The sequence below is a fragment of the Glycine max genome, chromosome 3 (genome assembly GCF_000004515.6).
Source record: "Glycine max cultivar Williams 82 chromosome 3, Glycine_max_v4.0, whole genome shotgun sequence".
NCBI lineage: Eukaryota > Viridiplantae > Streptophyta > Magnoliopsida > Fabales > Fabaceae > Glycine > Glycine max.
Window position 1 is genome coordinate 38,283,526 of NC_016090.4, and position 23,872 is coordinate 38,307,397.

Sequence of the window (23,872 nt, forward strand, 5' to 3'; positions counted from 1 at the left end):
TGCATGGTTATGTAAGTATCTAATATAAATACAGTCATCAGTGAAGATTGTTTGGTTTCACTTTAACATTCCAAATGCGCACCAAACATTGAAAAAAAATCTATATAGAGTTGTTTTTAGACGAGAGAGAAATGGATGTGCGTCATATTTAATTTGATGCTAAAGCAAACGCCTACTACTTGGTAAATTATGAGTATGAGTATGGCAATCTCAATCAAATTAAAAATAGATGCATATATATACTTAAAAAATATTCTCACTATAAAGCAGACAGTAGTATCATTTCTATTCCATAATGGTGGAAACAAATAAGATCGGGAGTCAAAATGGGTAATATGGGATCTCTAATCCACTTATACCACCTGCCCCCAAACTATAGTTACTAGAATTGTGTAAAGCCAATGATTTAAACTATTCATTGAAACCCAACATGGGCAAAAGAGAAGAGATCAGAAAGGAGCTAGCGCATTAAAGCTTATCATAGTATAGGACATTAGAACACCTTTACCTCATCTCTTCTGACCTTTTTCTTTTTGTTACATAAATTTTTTGGCTTTTTCAACTCCATTTACTTCTGCTCGTTCCTTTAATGATGACTTCAGTTATTTCACACCTTTTTGTTGTCTGACTATGTGCCTGATCGGAACACATAATTTGTTGGCACTTACTATTATGGATTAGGACTAAAGGTGTAAGGATGTGGAATAAGAATTTTGGTTATTTAATTATTAATTGATCAGAAACGGCTTTTAGTTAACCCCGGCCCCTAAGTTTGAAAAATTGGTATTCTGTATGTTTATACGTATCAAAGTTTCCAGGCTTAACCTAATATTCAAATAATTGGATAATAAAGTAATGGGTAAGGAAAAGGACCTTTAACAAATGTATATTTTTTTGTGTCATTGTCAGTTTTGTAGAGTATTATAATGGTTTGCTGAATTGTTTATCAACTCAACCGAGGGGTGAGAATGGCAAAGACCAAGGATAATAATAATAGAGTACATGCAAAGAGAGAGAGAGGGAATCTTTGTGAGAAATAATTAACCGGTCCCCTTCTAAGACAATAGGCACAGCACCATCATTATCATAAACTCAAGGAGAAGAAGAAAAAGAAGAAAGGCACTGTTTTCAATCACATCATCAATCATCTGCTTCACCCGAAAACAATGGTAGCAAAACCAGAAGAAGCAATCAAATTTTAGTCATCACTTAGAACCAACTCTACAGCATCCCCTCTTATCTCTATTTGCAAGGGAGAGGATGCAAAAAAAATAAAAATAAAATAAAGCAAAAGACTTCATCAAAATGGAATGAGAAAAAGGACCTTATACTGATTACAATGAAAATACTAACTAGTAAACTAGTTACTACTGCTACCAACTAGTCATATAATAGAATCATTATATGAATGGAAAATTTGGATTTGACTTTGTGCTTTTTCTGGTTATTATCCTCTCCTCAAAATGCAGGACTTTGCAGCCACGGTGCATGCAAAGTGATCTAGTCAAGAATAACCATTGCATTCAATTTTCAAACTCTAGATTTTCTATCCCATCTAACATCATTTCTCTGTGGCGGCATTCCCTGCTACAGAAAGCTTTCTCTCCTCTGCAAAAGCAACAACCCGATTCACTACCTTAAATAAGACCAATAAATAAATACATAGAAAGATCATAAAGTATTGTTCTTGTTGGGATATTTATGAATAGAACATGTAAGGGTACATAAAAGGCTTTTAAGTTTTGTTGTCTTGTGGTTGAGGGAGTCACACAAGAAGGCTAATAAAGATTAAGAATACTAATAATGCAAATTGCAAAGGGTAGTGATTAGAAAAGTTTATGTACCTATAAATAAAGATGTCCTTTGTCTGGTCAAGATGTTTCTTGCAAGTGTAGCAGAAGCTGAGGAAATTCCCGGAGGTAGCAGCAGAGTGATGAGAGTTATGTTTTTGGGGGAGAGAACAATAGGTCTCCACCACAATGCAATTGTTGAATATGTGTGTGGCTTTTGGGTTAGGTCCATGGGATATCACACATGTATATTCTTCAGAAAGCTCCATCTCACTCCAAGACAGAACGCCACCACTTCTTGGAGAATCACAACAATCCTTTGCACAAATTCCTGACCCTGATGAGTTCTTTGAACCATTATTGGTTTTGGTGGTTCCAAAATCATCTACACATGTTTGAAATTGAGACTCAAACGGGATTTTCACTCTAAGCAAAACATTTCCTTTGTTGGGTTCAGAATTGTGACTAATTGAGGTATCTTCATCTTTGAGAGCACCAACAAGAGCAAGACCAATGCCCCCTTTTGAATCAGGTTTGTCCCAGGTTCTGTTTTGTGAGGAGCTTTTGTTTGGAAGGGTTGAGAATGGGCTTCCAAAGGCAAAAGGGGATAATGCTCTGGCATCAAGAATTGAAGTTGGGCTCCTTAAGGCCTCAGTTCCTGAAGAGAGACACTTGTTGGTGAAATCTCTGAATTTTGGTGACCCAAATAGAGAGGGTATAATGGTTTTAGCATAGTTTTGATTGGGAGAAGAATTCTGGGTGCTGTGATCAGCCATCAAACCTGGCTTTGTCACTGCCCTTGATCTGTTCCTCAGCAGCATAAGTGAAATCAAAATGATCCCACAAGGAAAATTAACTCCTAAACAAAGATCAAATCAAAATTAGAATAAATGACTAGTAATTCTAAAATGTTATAAGGATGGTGAAGATGAAATATTTATGATGAAGAAAACTCACCCAAAATGGCTAATAGAGAGTGATGGCACTAAAAAATAACAAAACCACTCTGACAGATGCAGGTTGATATTTCCAAAAACACCCGCAAAGTGCAAGGTGCAAAGGTCCTTTTTTTTTTTCCTGGTTCTAAGTTCTAACACTGAATAAGCCTAACTTGGTAGCGTACTCGGAATGTTTCTTCTGTACTTGTAATTGTTTGTTACACAGACTCACAAAACAACACACAAAAAAAAAACTGAAACTGAAACTGAAACTGAAACTGTGGGGATGAACAGAATTGCCTCCTCAAAATTATATCTTTTTCTGCCAGTTTTGGTATTGAATGAGGAAAAGTAGTGAGATGCATGTGATTAGTAGCAGCTCTGCCATTGGATTTGGATCTGTGTGGCGTTCAGAAAAGTAAAGAGATCACGAAAAAAATGAACAGTTTTGGATTTTGGTGTTGTCTGTGAGAAGAACACATCATCCCAAAAATGAACTTCTTAAGGCTTTGTTTGGTTTTGGTTACCAAGCACATGCAATTCCTGCCTCCTTCTCTCCATCACTGATTCCTAACTCTTTTTTCTGATTTATTGGTGCAAAGTGTGGGAATTTAAATAAAGAGCATCGGGTTTGGAGCAATCAATAAGAGAAGAAAAAAGAGGGAAGCTTTGGAGAGAGAGAGAGAGTCGTGTTTGGATTCATATGCCAGTTCACGAGTTAAATGAAGGAGAAGCAAAGGAGTCGTGTGCATGAAAATCAAACGGTATTACTTTATATGTTAAAAATACATGGTTTTGTCTTCATGTGTATTATGTGATATTTATTTCTAATTTGACTGAACAAAAAACTCTTCAACTTTTTTTTAATACAGTTATTTTTCATCTTATCTTCGTCATTAGGAAAAATTACACTAAACCTTATTGAGGTTTCATCAAATTTATCCCGATTTTTTGTCTACTTCTGCACCAATCTCTTAATTATTTAAAAAACATTACTTTGACGCTTACACATTATACTAATCTCTTAATTATTAAAAATATATTATACTATAAACCCTTATAAGGAAGATTGATGTATAGTTAAAAACCAAAAAGTTGTGTGCAGTCTCAATAAATTAATGACATGGAGAGTAAATATAATTTACTCTATAATAATATATATATATATATATATATATATATATATATATATATATCAAGTTTATTTATGTTTATTTTTATGTTTGACTATCATATTAATATTATTATAGTTTACAGTAAAATCATATTAATTTCATGAAAGTACGGTGTTTAACAACAATAAATAATGATGTTGAAACTGAAATTAATTATACTGTGGTAAAATATTCTTACAAAAACTAAATGAAAAAATAATATTATATATAATTGTAAAAATCAACATGTCGTTGATCCGAGTGATAATGGATTTAACTTTCTAAACTAATATTATGGTGAAAAAAAATATATAATAATAAAATTTATATGTAAATGTATTTCATAATTATATTATGTATTTTAATAAAGATTAAAATGAAAATATTATCCTTATCTTTGGCTTTCTTTTACTTCACTTTTATTTTTATATCTTATTAAAAAGGAATGAAAAACAAAGATACATGTAATATGATTAATGATATTGTAACCTCCTAGTCATATGTTGACTTTGTGTTAGAGTCATTGACTGATCGTTTGGGTGTTGACTGAGTTCGTTAGAGCAATAAAGGTCCACACTTTGATCTTATCACAAAGTCACGTCAATGTTACTAGGCTTGAAATATGGCTTAAAATGTGTATTTGGAGATCCACCTAATGGCTAGGTGGGGGATATGGAAAAAAATATGACTAGGAAAGAAAACTTTCACTAAAGGTGATTAATTCAGTAAACATTAGTCATCAACAAAACTAATAGAAATTTCATATCAATATCATGATGACAAAAAAAAATATAATGATAAAAATTATATGTAATGTATTTTTATAATTATATTATGGGTTTTATTAAAGATTAAAATGAAAATGTTATTCATATATTTGGCTTTTTTTCACTTCACTTTTACTTTTATATTTTATTAGAAAGGAAAGAGAATAAAAAAGAAAGATACATACAATATGAGTAATCATATTGTACCATCTTGATCTTGGTTATATGTTGACCTTGTGCTAGAGTTATTAACTGACATTTCCTTAGATATTAATCAAGTTCGTTAGAACAATAAAGGTCAATATTCTACTTTTACTCCAAAATTATGTCAATATTACTTTTTTAAAACCCTAGAACTATCTGAAGTATGTGTTTGGAGATATGGAAAACAACTAGAGGGGATATGAAAAAATTACATTCAAGAATATGGAGGGAGGGGACACAAGGAAGAGAGGTATATATTCCAAATAATACAACAATAAATATAAATTACAGAGATTTACTTCTGACTATGTCTTCTAAACTCCAAAGAAAATCTGTATCAGAACATATATATAAATCTTTATATATTAAACACTCTATTAATATTCTTATTACATTATATTATACTTTTTTTTTTCTTTCTAATTTGATGTCCACCTATCTTTTATCGAACCAATAATTTAGATAAAAAAAACATTTCATTTTTATTAAATGATATTATTAATCATTTAAACATAAATGTACCAATTGTTCCAAATTTTTAGCATCATAAATATGAATACATGTTATTTAATACTTTTCTTGTATTATTAGGCCTTAAATATTGCTTCCATTTTAAATCTGACAATTTTTTTCTTTTAAATGTCATTTGTCTCTCCATCCGATCCAACAGTGTCAATAAACAGGCTGATTTTTGTCCTTTTTGAAAATCTCAATCCTCTCTTCGCTGATGGAAGGTATTTTGTCCATACTTTCTTGCACAGTGCCTCAGCACAAGGAAACGGACACAACAGCTAATCTTATCAATTTATTTTAGAAGTGAGTTTGAGTTGAGGATTAGTTAATATTCATAGATCTATATTATATGTGTGTGAGTAAAAGGTTCTGAACATCGAATTAGTGTTTCAGTTTTGATAATAATAATAATAAAAATCTTATAATAGTGTAAAATATCCATCAATTAGAAGTTAGAACATTGAGTCCTAGTCCTTGGTAGGTAAGTATCATTTCACTGCGGATGAGTCTTTATTTACAAATATTCTTACCAAACAATAAAATAAAAGCCAGCATTAGTTAAATTTAAAAAGAGAAATATAAAACACCTCACGCAAATTAAACTGAAAACTTAGGTCAACGAACCTGTTCTATATTCTTCTTTATATTCCTACACAGCAGTATACGAACATTGTCATAATTGAGTGCATAGTTAATAGTTGCTTCATAAGATAAGATAAAAAAAAAAAACATAACGCCGATAAAATTAAATTGATCGAATTATACATCAATGAACTCCAAGGAGTAGTTTTGGTGTGTAATGGCTAAGCCAGTTGATTGAGTTAATCATTTAACTAAGAGTTTAATTTAATATAATATATTTTGCATTTAGATTAAATAAATAAATCAGTGATGTAACGTATAAAACGAGACACAAGCTAGGCAGCAACAAAGAGAGACGTAGACTGCATATTGCTTATCCTCGTGGGATGGGACCCACTAATGAAACCTACCTGTCCCACGTAACGTACTTCTATTATCCATAGGCTCAAGGTGGGCCCATCCAAAGAGGCGTGTCTTTTTCGATGCTTTCTTGGGCCCACTTCTTCCTTACTGGGCCGTGTACCCTGTAGTATAAATAAAGACAAAAATATATTTTGTGGCAAAAATGAACAGTTATATTTTGCTATTTATATTTTATTTTCATATTTTTTAAAATTTTAAATATTTTAGACTAAAATATTTTTCATTTTCTTAAATATAATTTTTTTTAGAATTTATCTCTGTAAAATTACCAATATATTTTTTATCCTAATAAAATTAAAATATATCATTTTCTAAATTTATGATAATAATTTTTTACACAATACTACAACTCAAATCAAACATATTATAAAATAATTTTTTAATTTTTTTTTTTGGTATTAGTAATCAATTGGAGAGGCATCTAATAATTTAAAATCTGAAGTGGCAAACAGCGAAATGACGTAGCAAATCATTTTTTCTTGTGTGGATTAGAATTTGACCTAAGAAACTGATTTTGGTTGTAATTAAATACTATATAGTGTATGAGGTGGCTGGTTTTGAAAGAAAATATCAGCACCAGTCCACGAGGTTGTGTTTGCCAACTTGACCGCTATTCATGTGAAAAGGGCTTGCAACATCACTTACCACCTCATGCATTAAGGTTTTGAGATTCAACTTGATATTTTCCAGATTTTCGACGCCAATTTTATCTAACACAGTTTAAAGTAAACGACCAAATTTATTGGAATAATTATTGAGGTACTAAATTAATGTGCATCTTAAACATATGAAGTATTAATTGGTTTTCAAAATGTTTAATTGAATGACAAACACTACAAAAACAAATGTCATATACTAAGCCTTAAGCATTAACATGGCATTGGTCTAACATAGATTAAATTATTATTATTATATACTCCACGTGCGGGTTTACATTAATAATATGATACTTCTTATAAATAAATAATTTTATCAGTATAAAAATCGATATATATATATATATATATATTATTTTCTTATCGATACATTATATTATTCTGACTATAATCTTCACAATATTTATACTAGCAATTTAAATAATGTTAAAAAGTATATTAACAAAAAAAAATTTAATTTCTAATATTTTCTTCAATATATGACATTTCTTTTAGTAAAACTTAGTGCCCCACGTAATTTTGAAGGACCAGTTCGAACAATATTTAGCCGAAAATCTAATTATAATTTTGAACATATTATAGAGATCAACATAATAATATTAATAAAAAAAATATGTACAAAACCACAAAAAGGAAAAGGAAAATCAATGTAATAAAAACTGATAAACATGTAAAATTAAATTAAATATAAAACAGATAATGAATTCAAGCTGTAGTTTACCAAGCATATCAGTTAGCAAATTATGATATACAGGCTATGGCTTTTGTTTGATCTTGAATAAAATTGCCATATCTTTATCCAAAGAAAAAACACTGATAAAAGAATGATGAATGAATCCAGTTGATAAACATTAATTATAGTTATAAGGGGTTGTATTTAAAATATCTTTACGTGATACTTATATCCTCATTATAGTAAACAAGGGTAGTTAAACAACCCGGGATTGGATGAGATGTTTTAATTACAAGGATATCAATTTAGGCTTTAATTAAGGACTTATACATGCATGTATACTATCTTTAATTTTGAATTTGTGATGAGGAATAATGCAAGAATTATATGGAAAATATAGTATATGTCTATAACTTTTCAAATAAAAGAAGTATACTAAACATTAATACCTGTGTAAGTGTAACTCAAATAATGTATTCTTTATATAACTTCAGGGATTGAAAATGCCCCTTTATATATACAGCACAATGTTTGGTTTTTATTTGTCGTGGGAGATTTAGTTTGATAACGATTGTGCGTAGTAAAGTATCGTCACGTTTCGTTTTATATGTAATTTTTAACAATATTGTTAATAATTTTATAATATTTTTTTATAATCTAATTTTATAATATATTTTAAAGTTCACAATTTTTATTTTACAAAAATTCTTGAAATAATTTTTAAGATTTTCAATTTTTTAAAAACATTATGTAATTGAAAATTTCTAAAATAATTTCTTTTAATTAAAAACATTTTCTATTTTTTCCCTGAGTTACATAGGACCGTTCAATAATTTTGTCCTTAATATATAGTTATAAGTTTGATTTCTAACCCATATGTATGAAGAAAAAAAAATATTTTATGGAGAGATATCAATCCTTTAAATAGATTTTAATATTCTTAAGGGCATTCATCATTGATTTTTGGTCAAAGAATAGTCTGATTCACACAAAATAAAAAAAGAAAAAGCATTTCACATTTCTCTGTTTTCACAGCACCACACGAGGACAAATAAAACGTGGAGAAAGAGGAGTGTGGAAATTGCATCCTGAAATAACTAGGCCTGTTTTTTGATAATCGGATAACCTTAATAACATGGGATGTTTGGGTCATATACTGCTTTCAATCCCAAAATTATACAAGCCACAAATCCGTGAAGGAAATAAATTGGGGCGGCCTGTTTATTTTCATTGTGATGGAAAGAACAAGAAAGTTACAATTTTCTAATCCAGGAAACCTTATCTAGCAAGTGATGAGAAGAAACCAGGTGACCCCTCTAATAGTGTTTGTTTGGTATAGTACATAAGAAGACCCATTTACGCAAATGTATTTACATGTCAAAATTTTAACATAATTAAACCAATTCAAATTCAAGTGGGATTAATGGAAACCAAATAATAAAAATTATATAGACGGAAAGTAAAACATGTAAGTGTATGTGTAAGTCAAGCATTATTTTTTTTTTCCATATTGAGTACAAAGTGAAAATTATTAACAGGTTCTGCAATTATTTGATTTATTTTCATTCTTATAATTAAGAGTTCCTCGACCTATATATTAACAATGAGACAAAGTGCCTAACTCAAGCACCATTACCATTTGCCATGAAAACAATTGTAAAAGACAGGAAATTTACCTCCTGGCATGGTTTTATTTAATTTGTTATAAGTAATAACCCTTCTCAAGTATTATTACCTTACACTGTTAAAATGAGTCTCGAGTCTGTAAGACGACTAAAATTAATAATCCAAAAATTAAAATGTATGTATTAAATTAACATAATCAAAGAGAATACAATTAAATTTTCCAATTCAAATCGTACATGTAATATAAGGAAAGAAAATGTAAGCCTGTAAATCGATACAAATAGCTCGCAAGCCGGGGCACCTAAACTCCTATATAGTATATGGTGGGTTGAATCGTCACCTTTGCCTAGCTAGAAGAGTTCAACCATTTGGTGATGAAGCAATCACCTAATAATTAAGTTAGCAACAAATTAAACCTCCAAAGAGTTAGGTAGAGTGTGCCACCGCTACGTACGTTGATGCCAAATATGTAATAGGGGTCCAAAGCAACGTGAACAATTGGAAATAGAACAAAAGGCTCTGGTAATGACCTAGTCAAAATCCAAGTGAAAAATTCAATGCATCTTTGTTTTGCCTATATCACAAGACATAGCTATGTTGTATCATATTTGAGGTTAACATCCTTGATGCGATTCTTCAATTCAGTGTGAAAAAACCCAAGCATTTTAAGAGGGTTCACAAAGCTATAGATGCCAAATAACATCCCAAAGAAACATATATAGGTGAATTTTTCTTCTAGAGCATCACAATTTAATTATAAATGGAACAGCTGGTCGTACGTGTGACTGAGTTAATTGCTCTATTTTGGATAAGTTTGGCCTCATTGGCATAACCTACGACAAGAATTACTTCAATCTTTAAAGGACCACACTGTCAGAACCATACTATCGCAATAGATACGTACATTAGGGTTGACCGGGTGAGGATGATGTTATCCAAAAGAACACAATATATATATATATATACACACACACACTTACAGTACAATGCGGTATACGTACACTCACTATTAATTTATGTAGGCTGGCATATTTACTTACATCAGATAATCTAAATTTGATAATTTGGGATCAAGATTCTCTTAAGTAATCTAAGGTTATTTTGGTCATGTTATAAGAGAATGAGATATAGAATAATTATAGTGAAATCAATCATTGTTTATGTGTAAACTTTATTAATTTTGTTCTTGTATTTTTCTCTTTCATAATATAACGTTATATTACTTACTAACTTTAGAGGATATACTTCAATTGATCTACTGCATAGAGATATTTCTTGTTATTACCATGTGTATGCAAATGAGTTGACTGTTAGAATAGGACATATGAGTTGACTGTTAGAATAGGACATATACATATATATATATGGCTAAGGATTAATTGGAGCTTTCCAATTCATCATAGGGAAATCATTGCGCTGATGTCTTAGCAAAAATGGGTGCTAGAAATGCTAGTCTCCCAACTTGTTGCTGTTGCTTGTAGCAGATGCCATTGGAACTAGCTTCCAAAGGCACCAGTTTTACTTTTTTCTGTTTTATGCTGTTTTGCTCTTTTTTTTTTTTTTTTTATCTCTAGTTACCAAAAAGAACTTAAGAGGATTCAGATCCTTAGTATATATATCTGCAAGATAAACTTTGTCTGTAATTAAATAAATGAGCAATTACCCATGATGTACGTACATACGCCAAATGAATTGAATGAATCAATTTCATCGTTGCGTATTTACATTTTTGTTGTTTTTTGTGTATGGTTATCTACATTTTTCATTAATCTGATATGACATAATTAATATTTCAATAAGCTTGATATTACTTTTTTTTTTTTTTACAGAGCTTCATATTACTCTTAAAATGCATAAATGTTATCACTCTTCCAGATTTCATATTTGTTTGGTATTATATATTGAAAATGGTTTTGTTAATCATTCATTTAAAAAATTATAGATAAGAAATTATTAAAAATATGATAATTGATGATATTAAGTGTTATAATTTTTTTTACAAAATTTTAATTTATTCATTATCATTAAAGTAATAATTAATAAAATCATATTGAAAATTATATATATACTGGTACAAAAAGAAACAACTCTTTAATTAATTTGTATTATTTTTGTGCATGTAAATAGTTTGTAGCCCGGTGCTTTAAGTATCAATTTCGCTCAATTTTTGGTCTGAATATTTCTGTTTGTACAAAATTACAAATATCATTCTTGACTTTATAGATATGTATGTATACGGCTATACGCCAGTTTTATTTCCAAGAGCAGAGTCGTATCACTATACGCATCTCGTGTCATGTCATTCCACTCTTTCTCTGCTTCTATTCGATGGTTTCTCATTTGCTCTTTGTAGTAAAAGATCAGAGAGACACGTTCGCATCTACCAAAACATTGTTCAATGCACTAGTTCTCCATCAACAAAACCATTATATCTTATTTTTAATATTTTTTTTTCTTTTAATTACTTAAAATCAACTTTATAATTATGATATATCATCTCCTTGCAAATTTTATCATGTCACGAAAATAGCAGCCACGTCAATTCTACATATTATATATTGAATATCTATCTTCATTATGAGTGATATTTTTTTATACACAGTTATTTCGATCTAAAAGACTAAAACTATTAGTTTCTCTCTTTTGTTGTGTGAAACTGACAGTGTTTATCTGTTAGTGGAATAACAGCGCCAACGTGCCATCTCTATCAGTTTAGAGTAGCAGATGACTGGAGTTGCTTTGGTTGAGCTGAGCCAGCGGTCATTGATTGCATCAATCCAATCATTTTGATTGTTATTATTTTCTTTTTCACCTTGGTGCTGATGGGTTGGCATATTATTGATATGATGACATGGGGCCAAAATACGACATTGATGGAATAATCTTGTTTGCAAAGCCAAAAACTCATTGACTGTGAGGAATAAGCTTATTTACCAGAAAAATAAGAAAATAAAGATATTAATGTGAATAAAAATGGGATAATGACAAGTCCTAAAGAAGTTTTGATGATAAAGACAAAATCACTATAATGGACAACAAAGTATAAAGAAGACCTATGTAGTTCAACGATTTATATAATTGTGTATCTACTTAATCTTGAGGATGTCTTTAGAGTGTTAGGTAATTATTCATTCAACTCAAGAAATCTATTATGTTTTGAATCAACAAGTTAAAATTAGACTCCTTTTTTTTTTTACAGTAGTTATAGACTTGGGAAATTTAAAATCAATCAAACGCATAAAATGTGCAAATTCATTTCAAATGATTGTGTTAAATGTTCTTACTAGTTGATTTGATTATTAGAAAATGCTATAGGTCTTAAAAAATGTTTTTTGAAGTTTAAAATTGAGTATTGAAACTTGAACTTTCAAAATTTTCAAGTTAATTTTAATCCATTCATTAACTTTAAGTCTAATATATTTAATAGAAATATTAACGGGAGAGTGTCAAACACAGTATTTTCGTTAAATATTGAATGGCAAGGCAACTAATAAACTAAAATTGTATAATTAAAAATAGAGGGATTAAATAGGAAATGAAAAAAAATGAAAAACCAAATTCAAATTTGGACAATAGTATTGTAAACAAAAACACAATTAAACCTAAAAATATAATTTAATAACGTAACTCTTTTTTATAAGAAATAATAATATAACTCTTTAGACATTGAATCACCGGACACTTGCATGGAGTTTACAAGCTTCAGTGCTGGATGCAAGTAATTTAAGAGTATTCTCTTGGACTCTAACAAGCAGTACAAGCTTGAGCTTCCCTCCATTTTTCATGGAATTGATCAGCTGAATATGCAATTGCACGCAACTACTACAACTACAAGCGCATAAAGTTCAACGAAAGAAACACGCGCACACAAGAAACCAACTTGCCTCAAGTTATCGCAGGATTAGAAAGACTTATAGATTCCATGGTATCGTTAATGTAATTTTACTAGACTGCACTCAAGGAACAACAATTACATGTTACGAACAATTTAAAAAGGCCGACCACAAAATTGATGGCGAACTGATTTTAATATTTCAGATTCACAGTTTATCAGAAAATAAATAAAATAAATGGATTGTCAAAAATAGTCTTTGGAAACTTGTGATTCAAGAAAATCGTTCTAAGCTGCTTCATACATTAATAAAACAAAAATAAATAAAATACTAACTAACCCTTGAGTTTTCTATCATTTCTGCTTTTCTTCCTATATTCTCTATTCTCTGAAGGGTATTGTTTTTTTATCAATAGGTTGCACATTGCTGTTTTGACTGCTTCAGCTGCTGCTAGAAAAGCATTGTCATCAACGGATGCAGATCCTTGCAACGTTTCTAGTAGTTTTTCTCCCCCAGGAATGTTATCATCTCCCAGAACAACTGGCTCTTTCTCAACATCAATACTGGAAATTACTCGCACACAAGCCAAAGAGGGATAATTAAAACCAGGTAGACCAGAGACACCTGTAACCATCCACAATTTCCCTATAGATGGGCTGCTCCCCAAGCAGGTAGGGACAAAGGCCTCTCCAGCAACAGAAACCACCTGCAGTGTTCCCGCCATTTTAAATGCCCTTAGAAACAAATGTTTTCCTTCTTATGTATATCAGCAGTTAGCTTTGCTTTCATAACAATAACACAAATAGAAATCTAACTTCACACAAGAAAAATAGAAACAGACAAATAAAACTATCACCATAATGATGCAAGTCAATGGTCATTTCCAGCATGTTTAACAGCCATTACCTTGGCAACGGAAAGAGTTTGTGCAGAAACATTGCAACTCAACAATACTATTCCTTGCAAGCTACAGAGTATCAAATAAAACTAGTCAATAAACCAAAACATAATTCTCCCGAAGAGAAATATGACAGAATGCTATAGCGGGAGAATTACCTCTGAATGGCCACTGCAACAAGCAAACCATCCAGTACGGTACATAAATCAGTAACAGCATGGCCACGCTCCTCGGCCTTACCATTAGACTCTAAAAGACCTGCCTTTGGAACAGAGGATGCAGAGCAAGAAAGTAAAAAACAAGTGTAACAGCAAAAAGAGGTCAAAATCATAACTTTATTGGAATCACTAGAATTTTATTCATGTGAACAAGAATTGCCTATACAGTAATAATTTAAAAAATGCTTTATGAAGATAGAGAAAATTATACAACTCTGAGCCTCTGATAAATATAAGAAATACCTTAATTGCAACCTCGCAAGTATCAAGAAGTGCTCCAGAGTCAATATTCCACAATCGAACCTGTGAAAAGCAATCCACATTACTTTCATCTAACAGAGAATCATAAAGAAAATAAACAGGGATGTTGAATGAATTACTAACTGTGGAATCACCACTGCCAGATAGAAGAAAGCCTTGAGGGCATTCCTGAGCCTGAATGAAGGCAAGGCAGGAAACAAACCTGCAAATAAATACATTTTATTTATCTAGAAGCAGTAAGAAAAACTTTTATTTAGCAAAAAAACATGTCAACTTCACTAATTTTTCTAGAAGAAAAGTAAAAGTAGGGAAAAAGGAATCCGGCTGAAAATATCTGAAGTTGTAAAATTCTTATAAGATGACCTCAAGTACTCGAAATAGATAATACCGAAAAGGACTAAGTATTGTATAATACTTTAAGTGGATGAATTACCAATTAAGTAATATACTCAGTATCCACAATCATGAAAAGTTGGTATTGCCAGAAAATGAAAGTTATCAAATTCGACAATAATAGAAGAAAAGCAACTCTTACTCTGTATGACCGAGACAGAAACTTTGTATCTGTTGAGCTCCATTTAAAGGCTTCTTGGGAAAATTAGTAACCTGTGATGTGCATATAATGATTAAGAGGAAAAAAATAAAGGAACCATAACAGAACACAGAAGAGGTTTTTGAAATGTTAGCTTACTCGAATTTTGAAATCACGATCTGCGCTTAAAATATAGCGACCATCCGGTGAAAATTCCTGCAGAAGACATTCACGTAAAAACAGTTATAAGAAAAATAACGAACTTAACTCGGAAAACAAAAAAGACGCAATAACGAGCACGTGATGTAATTCACCAAGCTAGTGATGATACTGCAATAGTGAGAAAGAAGCGGTGCCGGTTTCTTATCATCGTGTAACGGAGGATCGAGATCCACAACCCAAACAACGCCGAATTTGTCGGCGAAGCACACGAATGTTCCGTCGTCGCTGATTGCTACTGCAGTTACTCTCTTCTCGGAGGACCTATTGTAAGAATTAAAATACCAACGAAGGAACTAAATTATTAAATTGAAAGTGTGCGTGTGACGAAACAGAGAGGGAGAGAGAGAGCGGCTATTATTACACGGTGGTGATGCAACGCCAGGACTGTGTTGACCAGACCTTGAGGGTTTTATCGTCACCTGCGGACACGAAGAGTTTTCCTTTTGCGCCGAAGCGAATGGCTCTGATGTTGTCCTTGTGGAACGGGACGGCGCCATCAGAGTCGTCGGTTAAAGAAGCTGCAGAACCGCTACTGTGGGTTTATCAGCATAATGTAACTGAGTTGAAGTGAGAGAGATGGAGTTGGGAAGGGTTGCTTACAGGAGGTCGAAGACCCGGAGGTGCGGGCCCACTGCGACGGCGACGGAGGATTGGTCGGGGTGAACGGCGATTAAGGCCGGAGCGACTTGGGTGTCGTTCTTGGATTCGGATTCCATGCTACTGCTGATGCTGCGACTCAGAAAAGCTAACCTCCGTCTTAGGGTTTGGCGCTTCTCCGTTCCAAATATTGGGCTTTCTTTCTATCTGGTTTCTCTTCGGCCCGCTTGGCCCACCAAGGAACATTAAACTTCTCACACACTAATTCTTTTGACAAACTAGAAAATTAATTAATTATCATTTTTATGTTTGCATGCATAGTTGAGGTAAACTCACGGAAAATTGTTCTAATTTAATTCATTTTCACAAGTTAAAATCTTAAATATATAATTACATTAAGTATTTAAACGAATTTTATTATTTATAATAATTTTATTTGCGTCAAGTAAGATTATTTTTACTAAAAAAACTTATATCTATATATATATATATATAATAATAATAATAATAAAGGTGACGAATATTATATGACAAAAGTTCACATTTCAATTGTTGTATAAAACGATGTCTTGGTTATATCCTATATAAACTTTAGTTGCTTAATGATATATTAGTTAACGTAATAATAGTGGTCATGGACATAAAAAAAATAGTGGGCATGTATATAATTGGAAAAAGAGGAGAAATTCTTAATTACTTCTAGAGGAAAATAAAATGTATTACTTATATTGTGTCGTTCAATATGTAACAAACCAAATTTGGGAAACTATCATTGGGGTCTCCCATTTTAATAGCATTTTTAATGTTACAATTGAGATACGATACAATACAAGAGATATATACCTTTCGTTGTGCATGTATTATTTCCCCATTCGTAGAAATTCTCTCATGTTCCTAACAAAAGTAAGGAAAGAAACATATGGAACATCTTCCAAGTCAAGCAAAGAAAGAGAGACCAATATATTCTAACTTGAGTGTACTATCATCATGAACCTCGAAAACTAAAGGAAAATAATAAACGTGCACTCTAAATGGGTTGTATTTAAGTAGATGGAAGAGAGAAATAAAAAAAAATGATAACATTGATTAGTAATAAGATAGAAAATAAAGCAAGAGATGATAAGAAAAAAACATTAAAGAAAATGCAAAATGGGTGCATTTTTATATAACTCAATATTATTTAGTGGTTTCGACTCCTTTTGAGGAGAATACACTTTATCGTATAAAGTGAAACATTAACCATTAACTAGAAAATCCACTATTGAGATAATAATTAATTTTGAATTATGTTAAATATGTATTTGATTTTATCGTAATTTTTAACCATTATTTTTTTTAACCAATGGTTAAATATGTGCCCTTACTTTAGAGAAACCAAATCCCATGTTAAGAATTAAGAGTCTTCATATTTTTAATAGACTTTTTTTAAAAAAATTACAAAAATTGCAATGAAATTTTACAATTGACATGGTTATTATCGGGGACACAAGATGGTAACTTTCAATCCATGCACGTAAACCCTACCTTCGCTGCTCTCGTCCTCTCCAGCTAGCATTTTACTTTCATGCGGTTTAAAGATTGTAAATTGGAGGGAAGGGGGCGATTACATGTATATTTATTTATTTATTTAATTTTTTATTGATAGACTATTATCATGTGTTGTATACAGAGAAAGAAAGAGTTCTCCTTCAATCGTGTTCTTGAGTTTCATATCAATAATAAATTGATTTTTATGAATTCTCTGTCTTTGTCAAATTTCTTTAATCCAAAATTCTCTAACGTTCTGTTTAGTGGAAATGATTGTGAGATAAGGGAACAGATGCCGAAATTAGTTTGGATGTTTGGTAGAAATGATATAAGGTAAAATTAATTTGAATTTAATGAGCCTTACAATTGAAATTTTTGTCCTTTGGCAAAGGAGAGAAGTGTAAAATTTACTTTACAATTTTATCATTTTATTTTTACTTTATTTCTCATGTAACTCTCTTGTACCAAAAAAAAAACTCAATATTGAACATCCTACTTTATTTCCCTTTTATTCTCTTTTCTCTAATTATTTCTTTTTTTATTACCATCCACTATATTTCTCTCTTCACAACCAAACAGCATTATAAAAGATACACTTTATTATATTGTAAAATAAACCCCTCTTCTTAAAGGAAACATTGAAAGTAAAAATAATCAAATTTAAGTGATTAAAAAAAACACGGTGGGAGATGACACCTTCATTCATTTTGGACAGTTCTATTATAAAGCTGGATTAGATGAAGATTATGAACTCCACCGAGCATAATCCCTGTCACCTACCTTTGCAGAAGAAAATAAAAGGCTGAATAGCTAAATGAAATTGATTTTCAAGGTGGGAATAGGAATAGCACCGATTTGTGACCTTGTTAATGGTGATCCTTAACTGTTTTGCTAGAAACAGAACAAATACGGAAACTCACCTCTTTACCGCATGTGATAAACATAAAAACAAGGACAAATGTTATAGCTTACATACAAAACAGGGAAGCCATTGAACAACTGATTCTTTGTCTAGTTGAAGCGATCCAAATCCCACGAGCACAAATTACACTAGAACCTAGAAAGCTAAAGCCTAAATTCTCAGCAGCGTACAACCAAGAATAGGACCATGACACCGTGTCATCGGAGCTGCTTGGCGCCAAGTTGGTCTCTCACTTCCAAGTGTGAGAACATCAACTTCGGATAATGGCTTAATGTCCCAATTCCATCTATCTGGTCCAATGAAGCCTCCAATCACGTATAAGTCATCACCTAGTCCAGTCATTGCAAAGCCAATTCTCTTTCGAAACTCGGATGCTGAACCTACAACCTTTCTCACTTCTTTGTCCTGCTTGAAGATTAATCCATGGCTCATTACATAAAGTGCATCGCCGACAACTGCCATCTGCCCTTGGAGCCACACGCATTCCTCAACGGTCCAACCGGGCCCTGCATTGTCTAAAACTTGCACTGTTGACAAATCCTTGTGCAGTACATGCACCTTCCCACCAATCACTACCCCCGAACAGGCTGAATTATGAGTGCGATGAAGATCAGGCATTGGAATCCAAACATCCTTGTCAGGATCATACATTTCTGCTTGAGATATTGATTTTCTGCAGCTAGTGAAGCCCCCAGCCACAACAATTTTTCCATTCAAAACGCAGCATGCAAACATAGAACGGGGAACAAGCATTGACGCACGAGGGGCCCACTGCCGGACTACAGGGTCATATGACCAAACTTCATCTGTTGCAAAACAACCATCTTGGTCACCAGTCAAAGGATCAACAGCATCACTTCCACCACCAATCACAAACAACTTTCCAGCAGTGGAAACAGCACCAAAGTTGGAAAGGTGCCTGATCTTTGAGGGAAGAACAGGGAGTGTAATCCAGAGATCTCGCATAGGGTCATACAACTGCCATAAGTTCTCTGGATCAAAAGCACAGACACATAACAGATCCTCAGTTGAACCAACCTCCTGCCGAGCTTTAAATAGTTCAGGGCTACGAATAGCTGCTTGCCAAGAACGAGAGACAAGCTCTAACACTGGGTGAAAGTAGAAGGGAACACGTGCAAGGCACCTAATTGCAACAGCATCAGGAAGTCTTTCAATCAGTCCAGACATTATATATTTATAACCGCTGTTTCATCTATTTCTGATAACTTTACACCACTGACTTTCTGTTATTACAGAAGGTGCACCTGCAATCACAATATTTATCCATTAACGTAAACTGATACTTTAAAATTCAAATTTAATGTGTTAGATGCAGTACTAATTTGAAAGACATGGTAATGGTAGACTTTGAATGAAATTCAAATTCACTTTACAATTTGAATGAAAATATTGTCTACAAAGCTTGGTAGATTTTCTTGGATATCAGAACAAATTAAACAAGAAATTTTTTGTTGTGTAAATGAAACATTAAGAATAACAACAAAAACAGTGCAGTTGAATATAATTTATGATAATATTGGCTCCCTTTATAAGTGTTTTTTTCATTAAACTATCTATATTTTAGAACTTGAGAAAAGATACAGGACATCAAACAAACAAAAATATTAGGGAGTATTGGATTTGCATGTAATAACATATTTAATTTTATATTTATTCATTATGATGGCAAATAGTAACAAGTTAGTCTCAAATTAAGACCCATAAGGTTTCAAACTAGTGGTCCCCCGTCTACCTAATGGTAGAAGTCATGTTGAAATGTAGACACTCACACATAATAATTTATTTCCTAAGAGTCAAACAAAGACAAGCAGGTTGTTTAAGATGAAGCCAAAAAAGCCTTCAAAGATATCTCACATTTTCACCCTCTCTGCCCCAGCAACTGTCCCATGTTCTCTCATAATCTTCAAACTACTCATGAATTTGCATTTTATCTACCTCCTCAATCCCATTGTAGAATTGAGACTGTATTTCAGGTTTCAACATCACCCTGTCTGGAAAATTTTAAAAAAACAACATAAACTTATTTATTGATTCATAGTTTGAATCCTGGATAGCAGCACGTAGTGGCTGGACCGAAAAACTCTATAGTGGGACAGACGCCATTTTGAAATTCATTATGTAGTTTATATAATGTATAATATACACATAAATTCTCAAAAAATACTCAAAATTAATCACATTCTTAATTAACAATAAAAAGCCATAGGTGTCTTAAACAAACATGCATGTAAATACTAGCAAAGGTCAAATACAAGTTTCCTAGATAGGAATCATCATCTTCTAAATTCAAGTCGTCTTATTTAAAATTTTCACCACTATTTACACTTTTTGAAATTGAAATCCCAAAATACCCCCCCCCCCCCCAAGAAAACCCTAACTTCTTTATTCAAAGTGGTTTTTTGGAATCAACACAGCCCCACTATCGCCACTATTCAGCCTGCTATTTGGACCACTACAGCCACTACACTCTGCAATGCTGCTATAGCGGTGCTAAAGCGCGCTATTTACAACCCTGCTAGCCTGGTTCTTAAAGTTCAATTGACATCGACATATCTACAATTAGGGAACTTGACATCTTGTAAAAATTAGACAATTGAAGGATAAAATCTGGGTTTAAAAAGAAAACAGGAATCACAAAAATGCAACCCAGTATCATCCAATGTTGATTCCCTGTATAAGGGACACAAGAAAGAGTGATTACCCTCTAATAAATATGTCCATCCCTTCACTCAGCAGATTCTCAAGGTTTTACTTTTGACACCAATTTTCAATATACTCAAGGGAATAATAAGGTAAAATCCTATAATGATTAATTAATAAGCTGGATCTAATTCTCAAATCATGCCCAAATACCGACCTACGCTTTCTATGTTTTACATTTTGCTTCTATGCTTGGACCTGTTATTGAAAGTTACATAAACCCTCCCTAAGCTGCATTAACTTTAGCTTTGCACAACTCAGTTTCAACCCCAATACTGAAGCATAAACTAAAGGGTTGTGCTGACCAGTGCCCTTAGGACACTAAAAAAAAACTTCGTACCCCATTGCCCGGAGGCTCTTCGCTATGCGAAGGTATGGGGGAGGGATGTTGTACGCAGCCTTACCCTTGCATATGCAAAGAGGCTGTTTCCGGATTCGAACCCATGACCAACAAGTCACCAAGGCACAACTTTACCGCTGCACCAGGGCTCGCCCTCGCCCTTAGGACACTAATTAAGGAATTAAAAAACGTGAAGATTTTATTGAAAATCATTTGGGAGGACATTTAAAAATCATAAGGGACTGCATTTTTACACATGCCAATAAAAACCTTTCCCCTTTTACTTCCTTAACCCATGCCCTTAGGACACTGATTTGCATTTGTCTAAACTAAATGTGCAACCCCAACAATATAGCATTAAAATGCATGAAGTAGTTTAGGAATACCAATACTAGAGACACCTAATTCACTGAAATTATAAGATGGTCATATACCAGACTCCTCTCGTTATGAAGCACAAAATAAAGCAAAATGTTTTCTTGTCATCTGATAAACCCAAGAATACTTATATTGAACCTTCAGATGCAGTTGCTCCCAAGCAAAAACAAAGGTAAAAAAAATAATTTTTACATAGGACAATAAGTTGCATTGGAAATTATACGACATAGCAAACATATGTGACCAAAAGTTACAGCCAACATGAAAACAGCCTATTGCAGGGAGAACCCAAAAGCAAATATGATCTCATTTGAATGCAATGCAATGCTTTCATAATAGGATGTGCATACTTTCTAAAGAAAAATTGACCCAAAAAAAAACAAACTAATTCCCAGTTTCAGTGCATAACCCAAAACAAACGAAACTGAAAATTCGTAAAAATGTCTTCAATAGGGAGCAACAAAGAAGCCAAATTCACTTCTACGGAGAATAAAGCAATGAACAAAGTCAAATGGGAAAGACAAACAAACTCATGAACCACTTAGCGCGCACAGTAAAATAAGAAATTGAAAGATTTCGTTGAAATTGTTCGTTTGGAAATTTCCAAAACATCTCAGAATTCAAATAGGGATTCCAGCCCTAACATTTACTCACAAAAAAGAAGAATGAAATAGAAGTGTAATAACAAAATAATGAACAAACAAGTACGAGAATTGCAACAAAGTGGTAAAGCAAAAAAAAAAAAGAGTCGAAATTTGAAATTATAGAACAATGGGTATTGGATCAACTCCAAACAGAACCAAAATCAAAACAAATTAAGTACCTTCGGAAGTACAAAAAAACAATAATAATAAATTAGCAGATATAGGGGAAGGTGATTTACCTGGCAGCGAAGAAGAAAGGGATTGCGAAGAGACAGAGAGGAAAGGAAGGGAATTGGTATGTATAAAGAGTTTTACAATGTGGATGTGAATGTTGTGCGTTTCGGTTTTGCGTTACTTCCCCTCGCCTAAGGTTTTCTTTTTCAAATATGTGAAACGAAACAAAGTAGATAGAGAGATTAGGTTAATAGTTCTGATTTGGTATTTTAAGAATCAAAATAAATAATAATAACTCGTGTTAGTGTAAGTCATATAATAATGAAGGGATTAATTTTCCTTCCCCTTTGTTGCGTGCCCCGATTCACTACTCCTCCTCATTCATTGTCCAGAAGAATACCTCTCCGCATATTCTAAATTCCTTTTCATTTTTTCTTCCCCCACAACTTGTGGAATCTCCATTTTTGTTTTTGTTTTTTTTCTCTCTTTGAGTTGGACTATTCTCTTTTGTTTCATTTCCGTGCTTGAAAACTATGATGGAAATTTCATATATTCTACCTGATTGAGATGAGGGAATTTTATTAAAGGTAACTAATGGGATTTTTCGAGAAAAATTAATTACAGATAAAATTGATAGATACTTGGTATCAATCCCAAGATAAAAAAAAAAAAAAAAGATATTCTATATATTCTTATTCACGTTAGGTTGACATGCGAATTGCGCGTGGACAACAAAAAATTGAACGAAAAAAAAGGAAAGACTCGAACTCAACAACAACGACGTTTTTATTTCTCACTTGATATTGAGAGGTTTTATTTTACATAAGACTGGCCCATTCATTCCATAGCTGGCTACGTTAATTTGGATATTGACTCCTGATTTCGTATGGACCAGGTAATCAATCTACTTATTCTCTTTTTTGGTTTTAAAGATGAGTTTTACTTTTGAGTTTTATATTGTAAATACTTGTAAGGTGTGAAAAATAGAATGCTAATATATTTTATTTATTCAGGAAAAATAATTATGTATCGTACTAATTTTAAAACCTACAATCTCATATATAGTACTATCCAACTTCTCACAACTAGGCTGAATAATGAGTTTTTATTCAGCAAACATAATAGCCAATAAAAATATTATCATAAATAATTAATTAATGATGTGAATTAAAAAAATACTTATATATATCGGGAATCGATAATTTATAAGCATGGTGCTTTCTCATTAGTAGTTGTCATCAATAAGTCATTGTACTTTTATAAAGTATCTTAAGAAAAA

General features: G+C 32.3%; 3 protein-coding genes across 4 annotated transcripts; all 3 read right to left on the bottom strand.

The window, feature by feature from the left end:
• Window positions 1-1,125: 1,125 nt before the first annotated feature.
• Window positions 1,126-3,480, bottom strand: LOC100800416 (protein MARD1). Its single transcript, XM_014773804.3, has 3 exons — window positions 2,748-3,480; window positions 1,845-2,649; window positions 1,126-1,608 (listed from the first exon to the last, which is right to left on the bottom strand). The coding sequence occupies exons 2-3, from the start codon at window positions 2,609-2,611 to the stop codon at window positions 1,524-1,526; spliced, it is 852 nt and encodes a 283-aa protein (XP_014629290.1). The 5' UTR covers window positions 2,612-2,649; window positions 2,748-3,480; the 3' UTR covers window positions 1,126-1,523.
• A 9,921-nt stretch (window positions 3,481-13,401) lies between these two features.
• LOC100809122 (tRNA (guanine-N(7)-)-methyltransferase non-catalytic subunit wdr4) lies at window positions 13,402-16,120 on the bottom strand. Its single transcript, XM_003520524.5, has 10 exons — window positions 15,891-16,120; window positions 15,652-15,822; window positions 15,383-15,551; window positions 15,228-15,284; window positions 15,072-15,142; window positions 14,660-14,738; window positions 14,519-14,578; window positions 14,216-14,319; window positions 14,066-14,126; window positions 13,402-13,865 (listed from the first exon to the last, which is right to left on the bottom strand). Exons 1-10 carry the CDS (start codon window positions 16,004-16,006, stop codon window positions 13,494-13,496), a joined length of 1,260 nt encoding a protein of 419 aa, XP_003520572.1. The 5' UTR covers window positions 16,007-16,120; the 3' UTR covers window positions 13,402-13,493.
• A 2,114-nt stretch (window positions 16,121-18,234) lies between these two features.
• LOC100800954 (F-box/kelch-repeat protein) lies at window positions 18,235-23,181 on the bottom strand. Of its 2 annotated transcripts, XM_006576839.4 has the most exons (3): window positions 22,659-23,181; window positions 20,212-20,348; window positions 18,239-19,601 (listed from the first exon to the last, which is right to left on the bottom strand). In XM_006576839.4, exon 3 carries the CDS (start codon window positions 19,522-19,524, stop codon window positions 18,487-18,489), a length of 1,038 nt encoding a protein of 345 aa, XP_006576902.1. In that variant the 5' UTR covers window positions 19,525-19,601; window positions 20,212-20,348; window positions 22,659-23,181; the 3' UTR covers window positions 18,239-18,486. The 2 variants fall into 2 exon arrangements, with proteins under 2 accessions (NP_001276262.2, XP_006576902.1); NM_001289333.2 differs by lacking the exon at window positions 20,212-20,348 and having other exon boundaries at window positions 18,235-19,601; window positions 22,659-23,053.
• Between the last annotated feature and the right edge of the window lie 691 nt (window positions 23,182-23,872).